Here is a 27344-nt window from a genome sequence, read left to right as displayed (position 1 = left end):
ATAAAGCACACACTGTGAGCAAATGTCTTCCACAGGGTCTTTTAGAATACCTACTAATTTGCCTAGAAATAAGTGTCAGTGTGTGTGTTTGGGGGGGGGGGTGCTCCTGCTGGACAAGCTCAGTTTACCTCAACTTTCAGTCCACAATTGACAGACTTGCCTCTCAATCGCACACTAAATGCTTTAGGAGGCATTTTTCTAAAAAAAATGTATATCTGTTTGTTCCTTATTTTTTAAAATAATAATAATAATAATAATAATAATAATAATAATAATAATAGTTTTAAAAACCTTACAGAACTGTTCTTGAGAAGAGGGAGGTCACTTTGTGATCATCTCAAAGATCAGTCAGTTATTACCGGGTGAAGCTGCTGGGCAGAAAATAGGAAGAATGGGTTTGCCCCCCCAGTCGGAATGAAGAGGCAGACACAGGAATTGGGTTTAAAACCGGGCCGCTTTATTAAACACATAACACAGTAACTGGCAGGGGGGAAAACTAAACCAGACAAGCCCTGGGGTCAACACCTGGACCCCGCCTTGTCCAAAGGGCGAGCCACCCTGCCCCCAGCACAAGCCCGCCGTATTCGGGTTGTAGCTGAGCGGCCAGGCCTCCAGCCATCACCATCTGGGCTGGCATCGATCCCCATGGAAGGATCCAACCAGGTGAGGCTCCGAGTGATCTGCATCACCGCACTGAGCCGTGTAGCCCATCTACGGTTCCTGCAGACCACCGCACCAACGGTGCTAGGCCATAGGTGCTCCCCTGGAAAACCCTGTGGCCAAACCCTCCAGCCTGCGACCTTAACCATTACCAATAACAAACTAAACTAACCGGCAGTACAAGGTAGGCAAAAAACACCCCCACAATAGCCAATTGTGTGGAGATGAAAAAATTCCTACCTGGCCCCTAATAAGGCGACCGGCATACGCCTGTACTACCGAAAGGGACGGGTGGGCGGGCAGAGAGCCAAAGGAACTGCATGCAAAGAGGGCGGGGGCCGGGGCTTATATAGCCCCGGCTCCGCGCCTTAAGCAAACACCCGTATGTGGGGTGATGCTGCCCCTCCCTCCTTCCGGGGCGGCAAAAGCGGCCCCCAGCCTGAGCGCCGGCAAGCCGGCTTGGCTGGGAGGGCCGGACATTGCCCCCCCAGTCGGAATGAAGAGGCAGACACAGGAATTGGGTTTAAAACCGGGCCGCTTTATTAAACACATAACACAGTAACTGGCAGGGGGGAAAACTAAACCAGACAAGCCCTGGGGTCAACACCTGGACCCCGCCTTGTCCAAAGGGCGAGCCACCCTGCCCCCAGCACAAGCCCGCCGTATTCGGGTTGTAGCTGAGCGGCCAGGCCTCCAGCCATCACCATCTGGGCTGGCATCGATCCCCATGGAAGGATCCAACCAGGTGAGGCTCCGAGTGATCTGCATCACCGCACTGAGCCGTGTAGCCCATCTACGGTTCCTGCAGACCACCGCACCAACGGTGCTAGGCCATAGGTGCTCCCCTGGAAAACCCTGTGGCCAAACCCTCCAGCCACCGCCAATGCCAAGCCTCTGCTTAGGCATTAGCGCCCCACCGGGTGGCCCAGAGCCAACCGCAACCCCCTGCCGTAGCCAACTAAAAGGCCCGGTTGCCCAACTCAGACCACCATCTGGCCGACACAAGTCAGCCTACTAGAACAGCAGGGGCGGGATCCCAGGCCAACGGTAGCCCCGCACTGAGGCCAGGCTGGGCGCCCACCGGGCAAAATGTGAAACTGAAAACCGTGCTGCGCCCGCAGATGAGAACCGACGTCACTCACCACGAGCCCAGCATCTGAAAAGACAAACAGCAGTCAGCATAACAACAACACAACCCAAAAGAGCCCCCCTACCCACCAGAGGTAACCAGAGGGCCAATAAGTTCGGCCGGCCGCCGACCGCCACCCGCTCATGTGCCAGGTGGCGGAGGGCCATCGGGCGGTTGGGGCTGGGCCCCCCTTCCAGGTGGCTGCTGACCACCCCCGCCTCCCCCGGAGGTCCTACTGCCCGGTCTGGATGAAGATCTGCTACAGGCCGAAAGTGCGTGGGCCCCGCTGCAGAGCGGGCACTCGTGCCGGAACTTACAAGGTTTCCTGGGGCACGCACCCTTATGTGCGAATTCCCAACATAACAGCCGGGACTGGACAGACTGGCCCGAGGTGTCACAGGCCCCTGTAGAGCACTGTTGTTGCTGCGACCTCTGCACAAGATGGCCACTGTCAGACCTGTCTCCGGCGTTCGGTTTTGCCGGGGACATCAGCTGTAACCACAGCTGCTGATTTATTTGATCCCACGGCATCCCTGGATTGACGGCGGCCCTCATACGGAAAGCCTCGTCGTACTGCAGCCAAGCTGCACCCACGAAGTCCGTATACGCCCTATAAACAATATCTATATACTGAAAAAGGGCCGCCGCCCGCGCCGGCTGCGCTCTCGCGATTACTCCGGCGTAAATCAAAAATCCAGGCAACCAGTTCGCCCAGGACCTATCAACCCTACGCCGTTTCAACTTTTCCTTCTCCTTATCGTCGAGCTCGTCTTTACTTTTCTTTTCGAGCTCTCTGAAAAGGAGACCGAAAACGTCCACGTACTCCCCACGGAGGATTTTCTCACGCGTGGCCACCGTTAAATGATCCCCCAACGGCAGAGAGGTATCGCCGTATGGGAGGGAATGAAAGGGGATACTAGCATATGGGTTGGGGGGGTAAAACCACCCGCTACTCTGAGGCGCCATCTGCTGACCGCCCCATGACAAAATGCCCGGTACGGGCGGGGCTGAAGGGGCCATGGGCACCGCCGCAGCACCTGCCAACTGGCCGTTTGTGGACGAGACCGGACAGGGGAGTGGGTTAGCTCCATGAAAACCCCAAGCCCAAGGCTGGACAGGACCAGGCTGCTCAACCACTCCCAATTGCCCCATACCCCAGGACGCCCCACTTGGGGCCACCGGGGGGGGAGGAAGTGGAATGGGAGCCCATGGCCACCCCTGAATTGGCAGAAGAGGAAGCCTACTACCATCGCCGGGAAAAACGCCAGCACCTTCAGCGGGCTGCTGCCCACTACCTCTGGCTGCACCACTACCGAACGCCGTACCTGATGGGCCTTCCTGTGGATCTTCCTCCTGGTCCGGTACCGCCGGTGGTTCAGGCTCAGGTGGCCCACCCTGCAAAGCAGATAGACGTGCAAGCACTTCTGCCTCAAAAGTCGGGCGCGCCGACCTGCCAGAGGCCCGGCGACGCCCACCCCATATGGGAGCGCCCCTAACCAATCTATCCTGCTCTAAGGCATCCAGCTGGCTCATGATAGCGAGCCTCACCCTCTCTCCTTGGCTAGGCTCTTCAACTGGAGTACCTTGTTGCCCCCGCCCGCGGGGTGGGCGGGCGGGCTGCTTTCCCTTGGACTTGCCCTGGCCTTTCTTTGGAGCCATCCCGTACAAGGCACCGAATAGCGATATAATAAACCAGGCAGTCAAGGAGCCTACTGTCCTACCAGGGCTGTATTTTACTGTCAGGAGAGGAGGGGGTGAAATATATTCAATCTCCCCCTGCAAGTATATATTTCGGGGAATACCACTAATGAAAATATGACGCTGCCTTATACTGAATCAGACCCTCGGTCCACAAAGTCAGTATTGTCAACTCAGACTGGCAGCGGCTCTCCAAGGTCTAAGCTAAGGTTTTTCACACCTATTTGCCTGGACCCTCTTTTTTTTTTTTTGGAGATGCCGGGGATTGAACCTGGGACCTTCTGCTTCCCAAGCAGATGCTCTACCACCGAGCCACCGTCCCTCCCGCCAAAACGCACAGTACCCGCCCTGTAGTCAGGGCAACAGGGGGGTGTCACCCCAAGCACCACCAACTCCCTCTGCCCACCAATGCAGGGGAAGGGAGAGGTTAAATGCCTGCCACCGAAGCCTCAAAGATTCCTTCTCTGCCCCACCCACCAACTATTGGCAGATAGAGGGGCCGTGTAGTTAATAGGGGTGCTTAAACTCCCAGTCCGCAGGCCAGAAAGCAAAGCACAGCCCCCCAACCAGCAGCCTGTGTCCACAGGCTCCCTGACCCCAAAGGGGAAAGGAGGTATGTGGGGGGGGTAGTGACCAGGAAAACGAGCCCCAACCCACGCAACAACCAGCCCTCAAAGGGGCGGGCCCAGCCTATCCAGCCGGAAAAGAAAAAAGGGGGTGGGTGGGTGGGGGAAGGCTACTAGGTGCAACCCCCACTAGGCAACCACAAGTTTAGATCACCTGCAAAAAGAGCCGCTACAAAAAGCCGCTGCGCGTTGCCTCCCCAAAGAAGGCTACTGCCCTCTAAAAACGCCCAAGGATAAGGCCGCCGCGCTGGCCCCGCGCGCTTCCCTCATGTGAGGGGACGGAATGACTGAAAAAAGGGGGGGGGCCCCGGACGACCCAAGCCAGGTATAGTCTGCTGCGCTCGCGAGCCCCAGCCCCAGCCTCCCAACCACCAGGCGCCCAGGCAAACCCGGCTTCACAGCGCCGCTCAGCCTCGCTCGCGCCTCCGATGCCAAAGAAAAAGCCGCCGCTCGCGCCTTTCCCCCGCCGGTGATCAGGAGCCCGCGCGCCAAACAGTTCCCAGACCGATCAGGCCTCTTTACCAACCCGACCGGCACATGGCTCTCCTACAGAGAGCCAAAGGAACTGCATGCAAAGAGGGCGGGGGCCGGGGCTTATATAGCCCCGGCTCCGCGCCTTAAGCAAACACCCGTATGTGGGGTGATGCTGCCCCTCCCTCCTTCCGGGGCGGCAAAAGCGGCCCCCAGCCTGAGCGCCGGCAAGCCGGCTTGGCTGGGAGGGCCGGACATTCTTCTAAGTTCGGAGTTTAGGAAAATATAAAATGGCACCTGTTCATCAATCCAGTTATGAGCTTCTGGTTGTGTTCTTCAGTCATCCCACTCCAGTTAAGAAATCAGAGAGTTCAACTAGAATTTGCACTTCCCTTTTGTAGTACTTTGGCTCCTCACCAACCTGAGAATGTTTTAGTACAATACAGATAACAAAGTAACATGTCTGTGGTCAGGCCTCAGATTCAGTGGGAGCTCACAGGAGCACAGCTCCTGAACCTTTCTGAGAGTTCCACCTCCTTGTCCATTGAATAGTAGGTGTAGCTGCATAACAATCCCTCGATGAGCTCCACCACCTATTTTTCTACAAAACGACCCCTGTCTGTGGTGCAATACTAACCAGATATACACCCAATGACGTCCATTGAAGCTAGTGGGCTCAGAACGGTATGACTCTATTTAGGATTGTACAGTATGTGGAACTGAGAGGTCCACACCAAAGGAATATATCAAGGACTTCTGCTACCCGTGAAGATCAGAGAAACAGTCAAGATATGTCAGCAACTGGTTCACATTATAAGTAATAAAGTACTGTATACATTAATTAGGTACAGGCAGTGAAAGTACTATGACAAAAAAGAAACAATAGCACAGAAGTCAAATACACATGCCCTTGTTTCTCCCTCTTGGACCCAATCCTGTCTCATCCACCACCTCTATTATGCTTTGGGCAATGAACAAAGTTTTGTGGAAGGGCTGTGGCTTGGTGGCAGAGTATGTGCTTGGGATGCAGAAGGTCCAAATTTCAATCACCAGCATCTCCAGTAGCCAATCCTCCAAGAGTTTACAGGGTTCTTCTTACAGAGCCTACTTGTAGGCGCTTGGAGGATTGGCTACATCAGGGGTGTGTGGCCTAATATAAGGAGTTCCTGCTACAAAAAGCCCTGGTAATGCCCTGTTTTGGTATGCTGCTGCTACTGTATCAGTGTTCACACTACAACAGAGAATGGGCAATATAGTATTTCTGTAGGATTTAAAAAAAATGAGATGCAAGACAGAATTGAATAAAATATGTGATAGCAAGATAATGTGTATAAGAACATAAGGAAAGCCCTGCTGGATCAGAGCAGTGGATGCCAGCCTCCAGGTGGGTGCTGGGGATCACCCAGAATTACAGCTCATCTCCAGACTACAGAGATCAGTTCCCCTGGAGAAAATGGATGCTTTGGAGGGGGAGCTCTATAGCACTTGCTCCACAGATGTCTCTGTCCTCCCCAGGCTCTACCCCAAATATCCAGGAGTTTCCCAACCTGGATCTGGCAGCCCTATCCCACATCCCTGAAATGTTCCCTCTAAGCTGCAGAGTCTTGTGAGCAACATTGCTACTTTGTGAGCTACTGGCATTAAAGCTGTGAGCTACTGCATTAATTATTGTGCTCTGGGGCCATCCTCCCTGAGCTAAGACAAAAATGTGTGAGCTGGAGGCTAAAAATCTGTGAGATAGCTCATGCTAACTCAGCTTAGAGGGAACACTGCTTGTCAGTAGCCAGGGGGTTCCTGGTGGCTGTATTCACATAGTGGCCAACCAGTTGCCCTGGTGGGCAAACAATGAATAGAAACCAAGGCCTGTTTCTGTTGCTTCCTCCCAGCAGAGGCTCACTTCAACAGAAGGTGCTTTTTCTGTGGCAGAAGTGTCCCATCCACATACATAGTTTTCCCTGAAGAGGAATGATCCAAAGGTACTATTTGCCCTTAACAGAACTTCATGTATGCTGAGAAGCTGCACGTGGCACATCCTAAAAGGGCAAGCAGCTCCCCCTGAGGACCTTTCAGGTTGGAAAAACGAGGGGAGAAGAGGAAGATTAAAGCCCTTCACCCCGCTGCATTGCAGACCTGATCCAAACTGGGATTCTGCACATTTAGGAAATTTATTTCCTCACACTTGATATGAGACTGCCTGAGCCATTAAATGAGTAACATGTAGCTTTGTCTTTAACTGAGAAGAATGGAAAGATACAGCCTGGAGATCTTCTGCTATTACTATGTCTCCAGACAATAGTGACCGTGGAAAAAACGTTTGCTTTGGAGGGTGGACTCTAGCATTGTACCCTGCTGAAGTCCCTCCCCTGCCCAAACCCTGCCATTTCCAGACTCTACCCTCCAAATCTCCAGTTATTTCTCTACTTCCAGTTATTTCTCTGAAGCGGACAACCCAATGTATCAACGACATCAGAAATAATTGTACCTCCCCCAATGGCTTCATTTATCTGACACCTGTCCTTTTCATGTAGTGTCTACCTTTAACCTGAAGCCTATCTTTTTAAGCTTCATAATGTATTTCTGCTTTTCTTTGAGCTTCTATTTTAAAAACTCTTAAAAATGAAAGAAATAGTTGGCACAACCTACCTTCTTTTCACAACTTGTTTATTATTTTTAGTCAGTACATTTTTATCTCACCCTCTCTTCAAGGAGCTCAGGACAAGGTGCACGGTTCTCCCCTTCTCCATTTTTATCTTTACAATGACTCGAGGAAGGCTGGGTGCTGTGAGACAGAGGGACTGGCCCAAGGTTATGTTGCAAGCTTCATGACAGTGAGTTCCTGAACCCAAGTTTCCTGGATTCTAGGCAAAAACTCTAAATACAATACAATGTTGGACTAATTTGAACTGTAACTCAGTTTTGGGAACCAAACTCATCCGCTGAAGACCAACACTACAGATGGAACATTTCTCTAGGGCCGTTTTCCCACTCACGTTTTACTGGCGCCACGACCATCCTGACGCCGGCGAATCTGCCTGGATTTCGCAACAGAAGCGCCGGCGCTCCCAGAAGCGCCGGCGCTTTCCGTCGCTAAGCCAGCGCAAACGTTTTCCTGCATCTTTGCGATTTCCGTTTGCGCTGGCTTAGCGACGGAAGTAGCCGGCGCTTCTGGGAGCGCCGGAGCTTCTGATGCGAAATCCAGGCAGATTCGCCGGCGTCAGGATGGTCGTGGCGCCAGTAAAACGTGAGTGGGAAAACGGCCTAGCCCTATCTGTGAATATTATGAAATATCCATCAGGATTTCTGATTTCTCCTTGCAAGGAAAAGCTTTTTTTTTTAATTAAAAAAGCTGTGGATGTTTTCATAAATATCTTTAACAGATTGGCTTTCTTCATTAAATGTATCCTGCTTGCCTTCTTTTCCGTCCCCACCTCCTGTAAATCAGTAAAAATTTGGAATGCCCACATTCCCCACTTGCTCTGAAGTCTTTCAACAACTATGGCATTATTCTTTGAACAGATGTCGGATATAAAGACTGCCTGCCTTCAGATCAAATTGCTGTTGCCAAGTCTCGCGAGCTTTGTTTTAAACAGTTGATTATAATGTCAGCACGGTCCAATTTGCGAGCTTTAAAGAAGCAGCTGAACATTGCATTTTACTGAAGTACTAAAGATCTTGGCTCTTGAAAAAAAACTTTGGCATCTCTGTAATACGAATCGGGGTAAGAGATTCTTTATTTACGTTCATCTCTATCAGCGTAAGCTACAGTTAAGCTCAATTTGTATGGGAATTGTGCTCTTCTATAACGTTCTGCTCTGTCCATTTGTTGCTCTGCCGGGAATACAAAGTCTATTCTGCAAATGGAACTGATGGACCAAATAAGCAGGCATGTGTATCGAACCATAGTATTATTCAACGGATCCTGGGCTAAGTAAATTAAACTGAACTACCCCAAAAAATCATTTATTAATTCAACCATCTTCTGTATTTAAATAGAGATTACATAGCCTTGTGTATAGATTTCTTGGTTGGCTAAAGATTTGCAAGGAGAGGAAACAATCATTGAAATGAATTGTATCGCTTCACTGAAAGAGAATGCTGAAGTTCATTCTGTTTAACTTTCATGGGCTAAGACTAATGGAATAAACTTTTTTTTGTTTAAAAATATGTAAATGTAGCTAAGAATGTATCTCCATTTGGCTAAGGAAGACAGCCTGCAGCAGTCTTCTGACCTCTTTTTACACTCCGTGTCATCAAGTTAGTTGTACTTCGTTCAGTCTGTTTTCATTCTACCTGAGATGTTTTTGGTACAAAATCCAGTGTTTTTACCCCACACAACTGCAGTCAAACTTTTCAGCTGATCTCTGGCTTTTGTCAGCATTGAAAGGTAACTTCAGATTTATTTGTGAGCACTTTGCTTCATGATGAAAGAATGTTTGAATTTTTGGAGTATGGAGTTTTAACCCTTAACCTTTAATCGATGCACAAACCATTACATGGGCAATTGTGACATGCTTAACATTGCAGACAGCTTCAGCGTACATATTTAATAGTTGTCGTTGGCTTTAAGCCAGTGCAAAGTTAAGCACACTTACATCAGGCTGAAATTAATAGAGGTAAAGTGCTGCATGTATCAGTGTACTAGAATGCCCTCAGGGATGCAATACTAGGCATAGTTCCTTGGGAAAAAGTCCAGATTTACTTTTGAATATACATGATACTCATAATATCCTTCTGCATCTATTAAGACAAAATATGACAGTACTTCTTGATCTCTTCTGTCAAGAACCACAAAGACTTCCATTCTTTTAGATATGTGGCAAATGAAAAGTACTGCATTTGTATTTTTCAGCTATCATTTGTTTATTTGGAAGGGAAAAGATGCGGCCAAAAGTAAGTGCATTAACTGATTTTAACTGCAGAATTAAGCACATGCTTAACAGTGATAGATTCTGAAGAAGTGTGCATGCGCACAAAAGCTTACACCATAAATTAAACTTTGTCGGTCTTAAAAGTTCTACTGGACCCAAACTTTGTGTAATTCATAGCAGAGTTATACCTTTCTAAACTCATTGACTTTCAGTGGATGAATAATAATAATAATAATAATAATAATAATAATAATAATAATAATAATAATAATAATAATAATAAATTTATTTTTATATCCCACCCTCCCCCGCCAAGGCAGGCTCAGGGCGGCTCAAGAAAAAGGGTGTAGTCCTGCTTTGGGTGGAACTGTTGACAACTCTCATCGAACTCTATAGGCTTTAATGGTGATTAATATTGGCAGATTTATACCCATTATTCTTATCATTGAGAGTAATATTGGGCAGTATTCTGAAATGATCCGCACCCCAGGTAATAAGATTTATTTATGGTTTCTGTTGATTGAAATATCCTGTTTTCATTATGTATGTATTTATGTATCTGTTTCTAGGTCACCCTGACCTGCAATGGAAGGGTTGGTTACAACAACATGATAAAATGCTATAATACGATAACAACACAATTAATTGATCCAATATCAACAGTTATTAAAATCTAAATATAATGTTAATTATATTATCATTTCTGGTGCCACTAAAAACCAGTATTCCTGAGTCAACCCCACATATACACACTGGGGGTTGGGAGATGAGTAAACAGTATAAGATAGAAAACTCTATATGTACAACTTAATTGTGCCATTGAATGCAGGTAAACAAATTCAGAATGTTATATTAACTGCAAATTTAGGCCATCAGCATTTAGAGAGAACATACCAATAGTTCCCTTCTCAACATTTCATAGAACATCACACGAAGCCATGGTTTTATTAAACTAGCAAACAGTTAACAGATCATCAGAACACAGGCCATTTCACTAACTATAGTTACTTAGGGTACCTCAAATCAGGATATGGAACTAGGATTAAATGCTAATCATAGTTTTAGAGGGTATCTGTGCTGGTCTGCTGTAGAGCAGTTATCGTATTATAGCATTTTATCACGTATCCAGGAGCACCTTAGAGACCAACAAGATTTGGGGGATAGAAGCTTTTGAGAGTCAAAGCCTCCTTAAGGGGATGCAGAACAAAACACAGTTGAGTTTTAACTGTCAGTTGAATTACGTACAAATGCAACAATTCTGATATCTAGATTAATCCTGGTTTATTCACTGGAACTTCCTGTTGCTCTCCCTGGACAACAAAGATGTCCAGAAGGAGAACTTCCAAATCAAAACCTCTCTATCACCTTTTCTGTCTCACCACACTGTCAGTTGCTAGTCTGCTTGTCAATAGCCAGCTGGGTTTTCAAGTAGCCGGCTTGAGGTGACTCAGCCTTCCATCCTTCCGAGGTCGGTAAAATGAGTTCCCAGCTTGCTGGGGGGAAAGTGTAGATGACTGGGGAAGGCAATGGCAAAACCACCCTGTAAAAAGTCTGCCGTGAAAACGTGAAAGCAACGTCACCCCAGAGTTGGAAACGACTGGTGCTTGCACAGGGGACCTTTCTTTTCCTTTCCCTGCATTTTTAAAGAATTAGCAAAGGAAGGGGAATTCCTGGGAACATCTCTGTCAGCTGCATAACATCTACCATGACTTTTTATTTCCCTTCCTGTTTGCAGGCATATAAACTTGGGCATGGCCAGAGAAGTAAGGCTTTTTGACAAAAGCTGAAAGATGACAGCCAAAGGGCTCTCTGCCTATGGTTACCAGGTCCAGCTCAGGAAATATTTGGGTACTTTGGGGCAGGAGCCACGAGACTTTTCCATTCAAAATAAATAATAAAAAAAACAACAGTGCAATTCCCCTGAATATAATCTTCATTTCTTCCTCTTTTTTGCCCTCAAAGGTTTCCCCAGCAGTTGCACTTCCAACTAAATGAAAGTGAAGACACACGCACTCATGAAGCAGCCAAAAGAAACAGTTTGCAAACTCACATTTTTGTGATCTCTTTGGGGCAATTTACTCATGGGAGTTGCTGGCTGCAGATATCTGATATATTTCAACCAACTTCTTCAGACTAACCCAGGAAAACAAAAGCACTGAGCAGAACAGTCTAGGGGGTGGAGTTTTCTTCCATTCAATAACCTGGTTCTAGTTAACACTTTACTATCCCATTTACTATGCAAACAACTTCTGAAAGGAATGCAAAACATAAAGAGGAACTGGGCTCTCTCTTTTCCTCTCTCACACACTCACCGGGAATAGGCATGTAAATTTGCATGCTCACTCCCCCCATCCCGCAGCTTTAATCTCACTGAGATTTAAAGGCATGCACACATTCCTTCCAAAACACAAGCAGTTTGCAAGTTTTTAAACCTGCTGAGATGGAAAGGTACACCATGACTGTTGGGGCAGGGCCTGCAAAACTGGAGGCTCCCACCAGAACCTGGGGACTGGCAAGCCTATCTCTGCCCTTGACTCTTAGCCCAGGGCTCGCTCACAGTCCATAGCCTTGACTGACCCCTGGCCTTGTGAACCCAGGACCAGGCCAGGATGCATTTTATTATACCTTTTCTTGCAGTTTGGCCATTTTATTTACATTTTTGTAAGCTGCTCTGGGTCCCTGTTGGGGAAAAAGTGAGATACTAAATTAATTAATTAATTAATTAATTAATTAATTAATTAAACAAAGATCCAGAAGTATGGGCACATTACTTCTTTAATATGTATATGGAAAAATTATATACCACCAAGGGAAGCTTTGTTTGCTAATCCAAATATGCTACTGCAATGGAGTTATTAATAAAAACACCCAGTTTACACTAGTCTTCAGATTTTTTTTGTCAAACACTTGTTTCAGCTTTGCTTTGGAGACTGCTCCCATTACATGGATGGCAGGTGGTGTTTGTAGGTGGAACAAATCTCCGTTAAGGAATATGGGGAAACATGGGAAAATGGAGGGCAGCTTTTATGACCAGTAGTTGCTGCAAGAGTCTACACACATGCTGAGTAATACATTTTAAAGCACTTTGCAATTGGAATTTACTGCATAAAATGGCAAAACCTACTTGCAAATGATTACTAAAGTGTGTTGAAAGTGGACTGGAAGTGCATTATTCAGTATGTGTGAATCTGAGTGGTAAAGCTGGCTACTTATAGAATGTAGGGGTGGTAGTATTGGATCCTTGAATGCCTGGGCATGTTTTTGTGTGGAGAGGGATTAGTTCAATCTGCAGGGAAATCAGTTTTCTCTGGTTTTCTTTCAGACTGACTGTCTGCAAACCTGCTTTCACAAATTTGTTTATTTGGTCAAACATATAACCCCAAAATCAACATAGAGTTCTGATTTTTCTACATTCCACTGGAGCACAAAACCCAGTATGTGTCATCTTTCTGCTCACAGGGATCACTTGTTCAGAAATACTTGCTTCCATTGGCTTACAACCTCTTAATACCTTGTGATTGACTCCAGTCTTCATGGCATCCATTTTGTGCCATCCACTTCCCATTTCCCAAACGCCAAAGTGCCCAGAAGATCAACAAGGGAAACTTTGCTATAAAGTATAAAAGTTAAACAAACAAAAGTGCATTGCTTTTTGTTTGCAGTTTAACACTGAATCCAAACATGGGTTTGGTCTTTGACCCATATGACACATATTGAAATCTCTTTTCTTAACCAAGAAAATAATGCCCACTGACCCAGGGCTGGCCTTAGACTGTCCATCACCTTAGACAAGGCTAACCTCTGGCACCTCCCCCTGCACTGATAACATCACTGAGTCATGTGGAGAGTGCCCCCAAAAGGCTGGCGCCCTAGGCAATTGCCTAGTTTTCCTCCACTATATGGAACACATAGAATAGTTTGCTATCTGTGGGTTTTATAAACTGAGATTATCAGTTTCCACTCATGGGACACCTTCTGAATTGGCTGAATCCCAAAAGTCCTAATGTGAAGAATCTTGAGAATGCCAAGCATGAGCTGTATGTTCCTTTTGGCCTGAACAAACACAATAATGGTCAGGCTGGAAGTACTGTAACACTGCCACAAGTGGAAAATTATGATCCTTCCCCAGTTATGGATCCTTCCCCAGTAATGAGGATCACCAGAGTTTCCAGATGGGAAGGAATCCCAAGGTACAACGGAAAGAATCGCAAACCAAGAACATGAGTTCAAGCCATACCTCAGATAAACAGCCTCAATAAAGTTTCAGGGATTTAATTTATGGAAGTTACTTCTTGAATCTGCATCAATAAAATTTCAAGAGTCATTATGAACAACAATGGTGAAAGCAGGCAGCCTTGTCTAGTACCTTTGCTGATTTTCATTTCGTCTGTAAGATCTGCATTAACACACAACCTTGCCCTTTGTTCAGAATATATTGCTTTTATCATTCTTATAAAGCTTTCTCCAAGCTCCATCTTATCCATTACTGCAAACATAAAGTCCCAGTTTAAATTGTCAAATGCTTTCTCTGCATCCGCAAAGAATAATGCTACTTCTTTTTCTGGATGTCTTTCATAATATTCTACAATATTTACAGCAGTTCTAATATTGTCTTTTATTTGTCTTTTGGGAAGAAAACCAGCTTGGTCTTCCTTTATAAAATTTATCAAATATTGTTTAAGTCATTCTGCCAGAATTCTTGTAAATATTTTGTAGTCGTTATTCAAAAGCAAAATTGGTCTGTAGTTTTTCACATTTGTGGCATCTCTATCTCTATCTTTTTTAGGTATCAAAGAAATAACGGCTTCTTTCCATGTATTTGGTACATTCCCTTTTGTTCTTATTACATTCATCAACTTCTGCAATTTTGGTATTAATTCATCCTTAAAAGTTTTAAAATATTTAGCTGTATATCCATCTGGCCCGGGAGCTTTCTCATTTTTCATCGCGTTGATTGCTGCTTCAATTTCTATTTTTTGCAATTGGGTCATTTAAGACTTTTCTCATATTTTCAGTTAGGAGCTCAATTCTTATTTTTTGTAGATATTCATCTACCTTTACTCCAGCACCTTTAAACAGCTTGGCATAATACTTAAACAATTCTCTTTTTATTCCCTCTTGAGTAACTACTTCTCTTCCATCTATCACAATCCTACTAATTATTTTGTTTTCTCTCTTTTTGTTCAATTGCCATGCCAAATACTTTCCCGTCTTATTTGCCCCTTCAAACGATTTCTGCTGGAGCCTTTTCAGATTCCATTCCACTTCTTTGTTTAACAAATGTCTCATTACAAATAAAAGGCTATACCTACAAGTACAGAGCATTTGCTGATGACATAATGTTTATAAATGAAAACCCCATACAAGTTACACCTTTGTTATAAATGAAAATACAAGAGTTTGGGGAGTTGGCGGGACTTTACATAAATAAAGAAAAATCTAAAATCTTGTGCAAGAATATGCAGATAAACAGACAATAAGAATTACAAAGACTAACGAGCTGTGAAGTTACCTCTAAGGTAAAGTACCTAGGGGTAGAGATAACAATGAAAAATATTGATTTAAGAATATTATGAGAAGTTATGGCGTAGAATAGAGGAAGATGTGCTAAAATGGAACAAGCTCAATTTGTCATTGCTGGGTAGAATAGCTGCAATAAAAATGAATATTCTACCAAGGATAATGTATCTCTTTCAAACTATTCCCATTGTGAAAGATGCTAAACAGTTCGATAAATGGCGGAGGAGAATTTCAGAATTTGTGTGGGCTGGGAAGAAACCAAGGATTAAAATGAAAATCTTGACAGATGCAAAAGAGAGAGGTGGATTCCAATTACCAGATTTGAAATTGTATCATGAAGCAGTTTGTTTAGTATGGATGAAAGAATGGATAACGTTGTTAAATAAAAAACTTTTAATGTTGGAAGGCCATGGAAAAAAATTTGGCTGGCATGCATACTTATATTATGGGAAAAAGAAGATGGATGGCCTTTTCTCTCACCATTATATAAGAAGTAATCTATTAAATGTATGGATGAAGTATAAGAAATATGGTGATGAGAGGAGACCTTTATGGATAGTGCCAGCTGAAGTGATAAAGATAACGGCTAAAATAGCCAAAGAAAAACGGCTATCATACAATCAGCTATTAAAAATACAAAGTGGAAAAATAGAACTGAAAACTGCAGAAGAACGGAATTACAAGTATGATTGGTTTCAAATGCAACAAATAAAAAGTTTGGTGGAGAATGATATCAAAACTGAAGGAATAAGGAAGGAGCAAACAGAAATGGAAAGAGTTTTGCTTGGAGATAATGAGAAATTAATTTCAAAAGTATACAAATTACTCTTACAATGGTCTACAGAAGATGAAGTAGTGAAATCTCAAATGATGAAATGGGCAATTAATGTAAGTAAATAACACTGGTGGGGTCAAGTTACAGGGGGAGGGGTGGGGGAAAAGTAAGATATGGGGTAGAAAGTTTTTTCTTTTACTTTAAGTTTTTATAAGTTGTAGATATAGTTTTGCTACCATATGTTACTAATAAAATTGTTTATTCACAAAATTGTTTATTCACAATTTATGGAAGTTAGTCTCTCTGCTGGACAGTACTCCCACATGATGGTGATTTCTGGCTGTCCTGTGGTATTTTCAAGATTGTTCCAGGACTGTCCAAGAAACTCACAATTTAAAAGATCAAGAAAAACATATATTTAGTTGCAAAAGATTAGGCAAAGTATACATAGTTTCTGCACAAATGAAGAAAAATGGTATTGCAATATATATTAATTGCAAAGCTTGGAAGTTCTCAAATAACTAAAAAGAATAAAATGGAAGCTATCCAATCTTGAAGATTAGGTTACCAGAAGGACAGATATGGACAGTGGCATCAATATATGCTCCAAATAATACTACACATGATTTTATTTTATTTAAATCAAACACTATTAGACTTTCAAGAAGGAGAGAATCTGATTTTTGGGGATATGAATGAGGTGTTAGATCAAAAAATGTTGGAGGAACACTCTTCAGAATATATTTAGATATATGGGAGTTCTAGAACTGGAAGATGTTTGGCAAAAGATGTACATGTGAGAATAGAAGAATTCTGAATGAAGTAATAACAATAAAAGAAATGAACTATGCTATATACTGTATATATAAAAAACTCAAGAAGGATAAAGCACCTGGATAATATGGCCCTACAATAACTTATTATATAACTTTTGAAGAAATATTAGCAATACCTTTGCAAAGAGTAATAAATGAAATACAAGAGAGAAAATGCATACCATTCACTTGGCAGGAAATGAATGCAACGTTAATACAAAAAGAAGGGAATGCTCCATTATCACCACAACCAAGACCAATCTCACTATTATAAAATCTTTACAACAATCATAGCTGAGAGACTAAGAAAATACATTCCATATTTAATTCATGAAGATCAAATAGGATTTATTCCATGAAAATATATGGAAGATAATATTAGATATTTATTTATTGAAACCAATTGAATAAAGAAGAAAAGGATAAGAAATTGCATTTATGTTCCTAAATGCAGAGAAAGCTTTTTGACAATGTATACTGGGTATTTTTAAAGAAAGGTGTACAAAATATAAACTACAGAATTTTTAAACTGGATGCAAAATATTTATATAAAACAACATGCTAGAATTTTAATAAATGGCTCTCTAATTGAAAAAAATTGAAATAGCAAAAGGAATGCGACAAGGTTGACCAATATCACTGTTATTATTTATTTTGGTAATGGAAATATTGGCTATAAAATTTAGACAAGCTATAAGGATTATTGGAATAAAAATAAAGAAGAATATAAAATGAGAATTTATAAAACCAACTATTTCCCTGAAATATACAATGAAACAATTAAATAGATTTGGAACTTACTCTGGATATAAACTGACTAAAAAGAAAACAAAGATGATTTTATTAGTGGCAACTAAAGTAGAAGGAGAAATAGAAAAAAATAATAAAATGTGTTATCACTATAAACCAATAAGGTATCTGGGAATATATGTAACAAGACAAAATGACAATCTTTATAAAGATAACTATCAAAAAGATTGGTGAAAAATATAGAGAAGACCTACAAAATTGGGGAATGTTGAGAATGTCATGATTAGGAAGAATATCTGTAGTCAAAATGAATATATTACAAAAGTTTACATTTTTGTTTCAATTGTTACCAATTTATATAGATGAAAATATTATTAAAAAGATGGCAAAGAATGATAAATAATTTTGTATAGAGGGAAAAACACCAATAATAAGATTTCAGGACAAAAAAAGAGAGGAGGTTTAGCTGTACCAAATATCAAATCGTATCACAAAGTAACCACACTAGACTGGGTGTCAGAGTGGATCACAAATTCAAATCAAAGGTATGTTAAATTGGAGACAATTGATACTAAAGAAGGAATACACAATTATCAATGGATTAAGAAATTGCTAAAAAAATAATTCAAATGCAAGATGATAATCATATCTTGACAGATGGCCTTCAATGCAGAAACAAAGTCCACCAACCTCACCATTGGTACCCCCTGCCGACATTTACTATAGGGTTGCCAAGTCCAATTCAAGAAATATCTGGGGACTTTAGGGGTGGAGCCAGGAGACATTGGGGGCAGAGCCAGGAGCAAGGGTGTGACAAGGATAATTGAACTCCAAGGGAGTTCTGACCATCACATTTAAAGGGACAGCACACCTTTTTAAATGCCTTCCTTCCATAGGAAATAATGACGGATAGGGGCACCTTCTTTTGGGGCTCATAGAATTGGACCCCCGAAACAATCTTTTTGAAACTTGGGGGTATTTTGGGGAGAGGCACTAGATGCTATACTGAAAATATGGTGCTTCTACCTCAAAAAAATAGCCCCCCCAGAGCCCCCGATACCCTTGGATCAATTCCCCATTATTCCCTATGGAAATCATTCTCCATAGGGAATAATTGCCCAGTAGACATTTCCCTCCCCCCCCCTACTTTCTGATGACCCTAAAGCGGGGGGGGAGGGCCTCCAAACCTGGGGATTGGCAACCCTCTCTCTCTCACACACACACACATTTACTGCGTCTGGTTCCTCCACATTGACATCGGAAAAAACAGGGGCTACGCTGCTCTCTCTCTCTCTCTCTCTCTCTCTCACACACACACACACACACTTAGTTGCTCTGAAATGAAAGCAAAACAAACCAAGGGACTGTGTTGCTGACCCTTCTCATGAAGTACTTCCTGCTCAACTTTAAAGGCACACAGACACACATTTTGAAACGGATCTGTTTGCAGGTTTCTAAACCTGCTAGAGATCTAGAGCTGCATTCTGGCTGTGGGGGCGGGGCTTCCCCCACTGGCCAGCTGGCTAGGGGCAGGGGGAAGCCTGTAAAACTGGGGGATCCCCCCTGGGATCTGGGGATTGGGAAGCCTAATTTACTATGACAATAGTACAAGGGGGAAAAAAGATCACATAACTTATGAGGATATAATGGACAAATAAGGAAAAATAAGACCCGGCAAACAGTTCAAGATGAAGAAACAGAATTTCATGGTTATTATATGATCAAATTGAAAGAATAAATAATTACAGAAGGTGGTTGACTAAGAAAGAAAACAACTTTTGAACAATTAATTACCAGAGATTCAAGATATTGATTAAGAAAAATATATAAAACATTATTGCAGTATGAAATTGAAAGGGAGCAAGTAAAAAAAACCTGCATGACAAAATGGATGCAAAATTTTGGAGAAAATATACACAAGGCTCTGGGAAAATCTCTGGATTAAAGAATTTAAGTTTATTAAATGTCAAATATTAAGGGAGAAGTTGCATAAAATGTTCTTTAGATGGTATATTACTTCTAAAAATATAACAAAAGCAAGTAAAAACTGTAACAAGAAGTGCTGGAGATGTCAGAACATAAACTCAACATTCTATGATGTGTGGTGGACATGCAAGACAGCAAAAAAATACTGGATAGTGATACATGAAGAAATGCAGAAGATACTAAAACTTAAGGTTGTTATTGACCCAAAACGTATGCTACTAAACATCTTACCAAGCAATATTACACAGTGAATAATTTAAGTAAATGGTGACATTGCAATAGTACTATTTGCAACAAAAATCAAATCAAAACAGAATGATAGCTAGCTACCTAGCTAGAAATATATAGGCAATACAGACTTTATAATGAAAATGTTAATAGATATGAGGATAAATGGAAAAGATAGAAAGGTATTTAAATAGAAGTGAAATAGTAAATATTTTAAAAGTAAATTTAAGCACATTCTGCATAATGTATATAAATGTATGGTTTTGAGTACAAACAAATATAGCTTATATTTTTTTTGTTTGTATGTCTGTAAATTGAAATAAAAAATTAATATAAAACAGACTGTTCCAGGATTCATTTGGAGAGCTGCAGAACTGAGGGAGATTGAAGAGACATCAGCCCCACTGCCATCTGCAGGATCCTGTAGGGAATAACAGCAATTGTGAAGGGAAGGCCAATGATGAATTCCCACCTAAATCTTCCATAGGGTGTTAGAGTGAACAAACAGCCTTACTACTCTCTCTGAGGCCTCTTCAGTTTGCTCCAAGGGCAGTGGTAGCATCACACTTAAAGGGCAATATTCTGAAGGAGGGGAGAATCCCTAGGTATCCAGTTTCCAGAGTCTTCATGCACCATATGTGCACTTGACAAACGAGAGATCAACATTCTTTACTTGGGCAGTAATACTGGACATCTGATCTGAACCATGAACCTGCCTTAGACTGAATTAGACTCTTGGTCCATCAAGATCAGTAGTGTCTACTCACTTGCAGCAGCTCTCTAGTGTCTCAAATAGTGGTCTTTCTCATCACCTACTGCCTGGTCCTTTTAACTGAAGGTATGGAGGACCTTGGCACCTGTCGCATCAACCATCACCAGTGGTCTGACCTAGCCTCAGATCGCAAAGCATGGAGGCACACCATCCACCAGGCTGTCTCTTCCTTTGAGAACACACGCATAGCTGGTCTTGAGGACAAAAGGAGATTGAGGAAGAATCGCACTGCTACAGCACCAACCCCAAATCAGACTTTTCCCTGCAGCCACTGTGGCCGGATCTGCCTGTCCCGCATTGGTCTTGTCAGCCACCAGCGAGCCTGCGGACGTGGACTACTGCACCCTTCTTAAATCTTTGTTCGCGAAGTCAAGCCGAGAGAGAGAGAGATGGAGGTCCTTCTGAAGGTGTGAATCTGGGACCTTCTGCATGCCAAGCAGATGCTCTACCACTAAGCCACAGGCTCTCGCCTGTGCAGGGAAGCCTGATTTCATGCTTCATTTATCTCCCTTCCCAACAGGTAGACAGTTCTCTCACCGCTACTGATTTAGGGATCAGAACTCAGTTCTTCTGACATTACTTGTCCAAGCTTTTCATCCATACACAATGCAGAGCCATTTTTGTCATCACAAAACACCTGACAAGCATATTAAGTTCACAAGTGTACAAGTCCCAGGAAGATCTTAGATAGGTAAAGTTTAAGGCTAGATTAATGTGAGATAGTGCTCTACACTTCTTTATGAATCACCCCAAGAGGCTTTGCATAAAACATACTATTACTTTGAATCCCCTTTCCTCTCAATACTCAGCCCGTATGCTATGGCTTTTTTATTTGCTCTTGCCTTTGACTGAATCTGTGAAATATTGTCTCTGATAATCTCCCCTCTCTCCTTCTGTTCCTTTGATGCACTCACATACTTAGGAAGCACTTCAAGCAAAAATGTTCCTATTTTCCCCTCTCAGCTTTCAACTCTAAGCAGGCAATAAGCAAAACGGCCCTAAATGAGAGGCACAGCTGTATTTTCCACAGAAATTAGCTTCACTCCTTTTAAGGCTAGAAGTACTACTCAGAAACCTGGAACAGGCTGTTTAAAGCAATCTCAGTGAAGACTCAGGATGATTTCAAATTTCTCTTCTCTGCTGTTATGACCCGCAACACCATTTTGCTCTTGTCTCTTGCTTGTGCAAATCGGACCCACGAGCATTTGTAAACCATTTTCTGTTTCTTCACACTGAGTTTCCGCTATCAAGTTTACTTGATTTCTTAAGAGCATTTGCACACTGATAAACCAGCATTAAACATTAATTACAGTGGCTGCTCTAAAAAAACAGCCTGGGAACTTCGATAAGATTGAAATGTGGTGGTGGCCTTCTTCTCCACTGGAGTGTAGATTCAATCACATAACAACTATTTTAAAATAGTTTATCAGTTGAATATGGCAAAAGCCAGTGTGGTGCAGTGTTATTCTTCCCACTGTTCTTTGTACTACATCCATGCTGAAAGATCTGCACTGGTTCCCTGTTGGTTTCTGGGCTCAGTTTCAAGTATTGGTTCTTATATTTAAAGTCCTAAAGATCAGGTGTACTTGACAGGCCACCTACTGTTCTTTTATCTCTTCTAAAGTGCAGCTATTCAGGGCTTTTTTCTTTTCTTTTTTTAAGCAGGAACGCACAGGAACACAGCTCTGACCAGCTTGGCATCAGGGTGTGTGGCTTAATATGCAAATGAGTTCCTGCTGGGCTTTTCCTATAAAAAGCACTGTGTGGAACAATGGTAATGTCAGGGGTATGGCCTAATATGCAAATGAATTCCTGCTGGGCTTTTTCTACAATAAAAGCCCTGCAGCTATCTATTCCCCTACCTGCAGAAGTGAGTTTTTTCAGTAGTGACCACCTTGCCTTTGGAATAATACCCTCCCTTTTAGGGTTCACCTGGCACCTTCCTTGCTTTCCTTTAGGCACCTGACCACATGTCTTTTTAAACAGGTTTAAAAAATTTTGGGCCTGAAGACTGTTTTATGAGTATCACTTTGGACTGCTCATTATCATTTGGGCTGCTTTAGGTGTGTGTGTGGGGGGGTTATGCCCCTGGTTTGTTTCTTATGCTGTCATTTTGGTTGTGATGTTTTAGACTGTGAGTCTCCTTGAGCAGGTCCCTGAAGAGGCAGAATATAATTTTTTTTCTAAATAAAATTTGTTTTAACCTATGAAGGATACTCCTGATGCAGAGGAGAGTGAAAAATAACATTTATCCCAGGCTGTGTTTCATGCTAAATCCTTTGCTAGAAATGCTTTAGCAACTGATTTTTTTATTATTATCATAACTGTTTCACATCTATTGATTGTGTTCTCTATATTATCTGAGTTTCACATAATTAGGCCGGGGATCTATATTTTAATAAATTATTGAGTTCCAGGTCTTGGAGTCAACATTAATCAAAACAAAGGCAAACCTTCTAAAATAATGTTTGACAAAACTAGGATAGTATCAGAGTTTTTTGTTTGTTTGTTTTTGAGAGGGAGAGAACATAAGAAACTTGAACATAGCAGAAATGAGTGGTTTCCACTTTTTATATTTACATATTTGCCTTTTACATATGGTTTCAGTTCCATACTTTTTTTGCTGTTGCGTAAATAGATCTGTTTGTGTTGTGTCTGCATGTTCCATGTTGCTACCAGCACCTTAACATGGTATGTATTTAAAATATTTCTATCCTTCATATTTCCTTCTGAAAACAGGGGCCCAAAGGGAAAGGACTCTCAGAAACCTACACAAAAGCTGAACAACATTATTGATGTTTCCTTTGGTTGTTCAGTTTGAGTGGAAATGAGATCCGAGGAAGAAATTCTCTAGCAGTTTAGAAGGGCTTCAGACTCTTAAGCCCAATACTTGAAGGAGATCTTTGCATCTCTGTTTGAAACAGAACAACATATGGCAGCTGCTTCTGCCCGCAATCTAGCCCTGCTGACCATTCTCTCCCTTACCCAGTGTCTATGGTTCACCAGAAGAAATGCTTGCTGCAGGAAAGGAAGGCAGGGAAAGATAATACCCAGTGGAAAGACAAGTAGCAACAACTGTGTTTGACTTGCTGCTTCCCCCATCATGAAATTTAAAGGTCTGCACCTGATTCTTCCTTCCTTAGATAGCCCAGGCTAGCCCAGTCTTGTTGGATGATCTTAGAAGCTAAGCAGGGTGGACCTGGTTAGAAATAGGATCGGAAACCACCAAAGTAGTCCAGGTTCACTATGCAGAGGAAGGCAATGGCAAACCAGCTCTGAATGTTTCTTGTCTTGAAAACCCCACAGGGTCACTGATTTCAGAGTACAAGAGGGAACCCAACAATCCAATGAAGCATAAATAAATAAAGAGATCCCTGCCATTTCCCCCATATCTTTTTGAAACACATTTTTCCAGTGTTCTGTCCAAGCAGAAACCTTCAAACTCATCTTAAAAGGTTGTTTTAAATGAAGAAGAAGAAGAAGATATTGGATTTATATCTTGCCCTCCACTCAGAAGAGTCTCAGAGCGGCTCACAATCTCCTTTACCTTCCTCCCCCACAACAGACATCCTGTGAGGTGGGTGGGGCTGGAGAGGGCTCTCACAGCAGCTGACCTTTCAAGGACAACCTCTGCCAGAGCTATGGCTGACCCAAGGCCATGCTAGCAGGTGCAAGTGGAGGAGTGGGGAATCAAACCAGGTTCTCCCAGATAAGAGTCCGCACACTTAACCACTACACCAAACTGGCTCTCCATTAAATGACATTAAGAGGCAATTACAAAATCTTATCACCATCATTGTTATTTATTCTTTTGTCTTCTAGCCTCTTGTTTGGCCATACAGCAACCTGGTTTTGTGTTCCTTTGACTACCATTTCTGATTGATTTCCCTCCCCTGCATAGGCCTCTTGATAATGCCTTTAGGCTATATGCTCTCTCTCCTATCATGAAGCCATTATTTGTATTCCTGCACCAAAATCTCTCTCTCTTTTTGTCTTTACTTCAGGAATCATGATGTGCACTAATGGAGCATGCAGGCACACAAGAATTCTCATATGGTTTCTTCTTCTCTACATTCTTGTCAAGAAGGTGGTCCCAGAAGATGATACAGACATCACCACTAAGAATGGAAGAGTAAAAGGGGTGAATTTGCCTGTGCTTGGTGGGACTGTAACAGCCTTCCTGGGAATTCCTTATGGAGAGCCACCTATTGGGACACTTCGGTTCAAAAAGCCGCAGCCTAGACAAGAATGGACTGTGGTTTGGGATGCTACCAAGTATTCAAACTCTTGCTATCAGAACAGAGACAATGTGTTTCCTGGATTTGCAGGATCAGAGATGTGGAACCCAAACACAAACCTCAGTGAAGACTGCCTCTACCTCAATGTGTGGGTTCCTTCACCCAGGCCTAAAAATGCAACTGTCATGGTATGGATCTATGGAGGAGGCTTCCAGTCTGGGACATCTTCACTACCTGTCTATGATGGTAAGTTTCTGGCCCGAGTTGAAAGAGTCATTGTTGTTTCAATGAACTATAGGTTAGGGGCACTGGGATTCTTGGCTTTGCCGGGAAATGAGGAAGCTCCAGGAAATGCTGGGTTGTTTGATCAACAGCTGGCACTTCAGTGGGTCCAGGATAACATAGCAGCCTTTGGAGGTAATCCAAAGAGTGTAACGCTATTTGGAGAAAGTGCTGGAGCAGGAGCTGTCAGCTACCATCTCCTTTCTCCTAAAAGCTATCCTCTCTTCACTCGGGCAATCATGCAAAGTGGTTCTGGAAATGCTCCTTGGGGTGCACTTCAGCCCTCTGAAGCTAGGAGAAGAACACTAGCTCTAGCTCACCTCCTCCAGTGTACAGGTAGCAATGAAACAGAGATCATCCATTGTCTTCAAAGCAAACATCCCCAGGATATACTTGACAATGAAGTTTCTGTCTTAACATACAGAACTCTTCTAGAATTGTATTTTACTCCTGTAGTTGATGGGGACTTTCTCACTGAAATGCCAGAAACCTTGCTAAAGAATGGGGATTTTAAACAAACACAAATCCTTATGGGAGTGAACAAAGACGAAGGGGCTGTTTTCCTGGCATATGGAGCACCTGGCTTCAGCAAAGACAATAACAGTCTAATTAACAATGCAGATTTCCGGGCAGGTTTGAAGCTCTGCTTTCCAGAAACTAATGATATCAGCTTGGAATCAATACACTTTCACTATACAGACTGGGAAGATGAACAAAACCCTTTCAATTACCGCGATGCCATGGATGACGTCCTTGGAGATTACAATTTCATATGCCCTGTGGTCAAGTTCATAAAACATTTTGTGGAGGCAGGAAACACTGCCTTCTTATACTTCTTTGAGCACAGATCTTCAAAACTTCCTTGGCCAGAGTGGATGGGAGTACTGCATGGTTATGAAATAGAGTTTGTATTTGGACTGCCTCTAGAGAGAAGAGTCAATTATACCAAAGCAGAGGAGATACTGAGTAGGTCTATGATGAGATACTGGGCAAGTTTTGCAAAAACTGGGTAAGTCTGTTGGTTTTTTTTTTTTTTGCTGGTTTTTTTTCGCTTTCTTTTCTTATTTATTTCTCCTAAAGAAAAAGATTCCTTTCCTTTTCTGTTATTCCCCCCTCCAAAGCCTAGCAAAATGAAGAGTTTATCTTTGCATGCTATTACTATTGCAACTTGTACATTACTATAATCAATATTACAATGGTTACTAACAGAACTAGTATCCAGGACTACTGTAAGTCTGTTCAAATCAATAAGGGAGTAATGCGATATAGTATTGCACTATAATGCTACTAGTAAATTACTAATGCGTTGTTGTTGTTGTTGTTATAGTAGATAAGTTGTTGTGCATTACTATTGTTGTTGTTGTTGATAAGTTGTCCTAGTGGTCCTGGTGATACTAGTACATGTGTTGAAGAAGTAGCAATAGAGTTGTTGTGGTAGCCAAAAACAATGGTAAAGGATACTGATAATTGAAGTATCAATTCAAAATAATATGATAGGCTGTGGACTTTTTTTTTGGGGGGGGGCGGTATTTATATGTGCATGTGTGTGAGTCTGATCTTCCTATAAGGCTACTCCTGTGTGCACCTGGAAGTCATCGTGACCTCTGGTGACTGACACCTACTGGAGGCATGGAGGAATTCAGGGAGGTGGCTGAATAAAGCCTGCCCCTGGGCTCTAGCTCTGATATTCCAGGGAGGTCTCCCATCCAAGTACTTGCCAGAGTCGGCCCTGCTTAGCCTCTGAGATCCGATGTGATCAGGCTTGCCTGGGCTATCCAGGTCAAGGCTAGGCTGTGTACTTTTTTGAGGGATGCAAAGGAGTACTTATTGTTCTCATAGGCCAAGCGTCTCCAGTTTCTGTCACTTCTGGAATCTCACAGTATCAAATGAAGTTATAACAAGACCGAGTACATTTTAGATAGGCATCTGGTGCCTACCTTACAAGAGAACCAAACTTTTGTTCTGTCACAGCAGCTTTTACAACTGAAGGATGCAGTTTCGAGTTGCAAGTATTTAAAACCCCATTGCCATTGCACAGACATAGAAAGGAAGGAACTGATCAGCACCAGGAATAAGTTGTCTGTATTGGAATTCTTAAAACACTGTGGCGTTTTTATATTCAAACAGAAGGGTGACATGCAGGAGTGGTGATGATCCCTTTGTCTTTAAAGGATAAGACCACAAGCATTCAATATCCCAAGTTTGTTGTTGTTGAGCTGTTTGGTCCGTGGCCTGTAGCAAATCATTGACAGTTCCTATCCTTGGGTTGTGTCCAGACTACATTTTCTGCTCATGAAAGTTATTTTCACCTGTAGAACAGAACATTTCTGCCTCACCCAACATAGCCTACTGATCTCCCTAGGTGACAAGGGACCTCAGGAAATGCATGAGAGGCAAATCAGGAATCTGCAGCAGGAAGATGGAATTGGTAGAAATTACCCCACTGCTCCTGTTAGCTGAAAATTGAATCTGGGTCTAGCTAGGATTGCCAGCCTTCAAGTGGGAGCTGGAGATCTCTTGGAATTA

General features: G+C 42.8%; 1 protein-coding gene across 2 annotated transcripts in view; it reads left to right on the top strand.

Moving 5' to 3' along the window:
• Window positions 1-8121: 8121 nt before the first annotated feature.
• BCHE (butyrylcholinesterase) overlaps window positions 8122-27344 on the top strand; it is an 84318-nt gene continuing 65095 nt past the window's right edge. Inside the window, exons 1-2 of one of the 2 annotated variants that reach the window (XM_060242439.1) lie at window positions 8122-8302; window positions 24303-25827. In XM_060242439.1, coding sequence (XP_060098422.1) covers window positions 24308-25827 — 1520 coding nt within the window. In that variant the 5' untranslated portion in view covers window positions 8122-8302; window positions 24303-24307. Of the gene's footprint in view, window positions 8303-8930; window positions 8969-24302; window positions 25828-27344 lie in introns of those variants that run through there. The other variant, XM_060242440.1, reaches the window with a different exon arrangement.

This window comes from Heteronotia binoei, chromosome 6, assembly GCF_032191835.1.
Source record: "Heteronotia binoei isolate CCM8104 ecotype False Entrance Well chromosome 6, APGP_CSIRO_Hbin_v1, whole genome shotgun sequence".
NCBI classification, from domain to species: domain Eukaryota; kingdom Metazoa; phylum Chordata; class Lepidosauria; order Squamata; family Gekkonidae; genus Heteronotia; species Heteronotia binoei.
The sequence above is the reverse complement of the archived record's forward strand: the minus strand, read 5'-3'. Positions and strand labels throughout refer to the sequence as shown.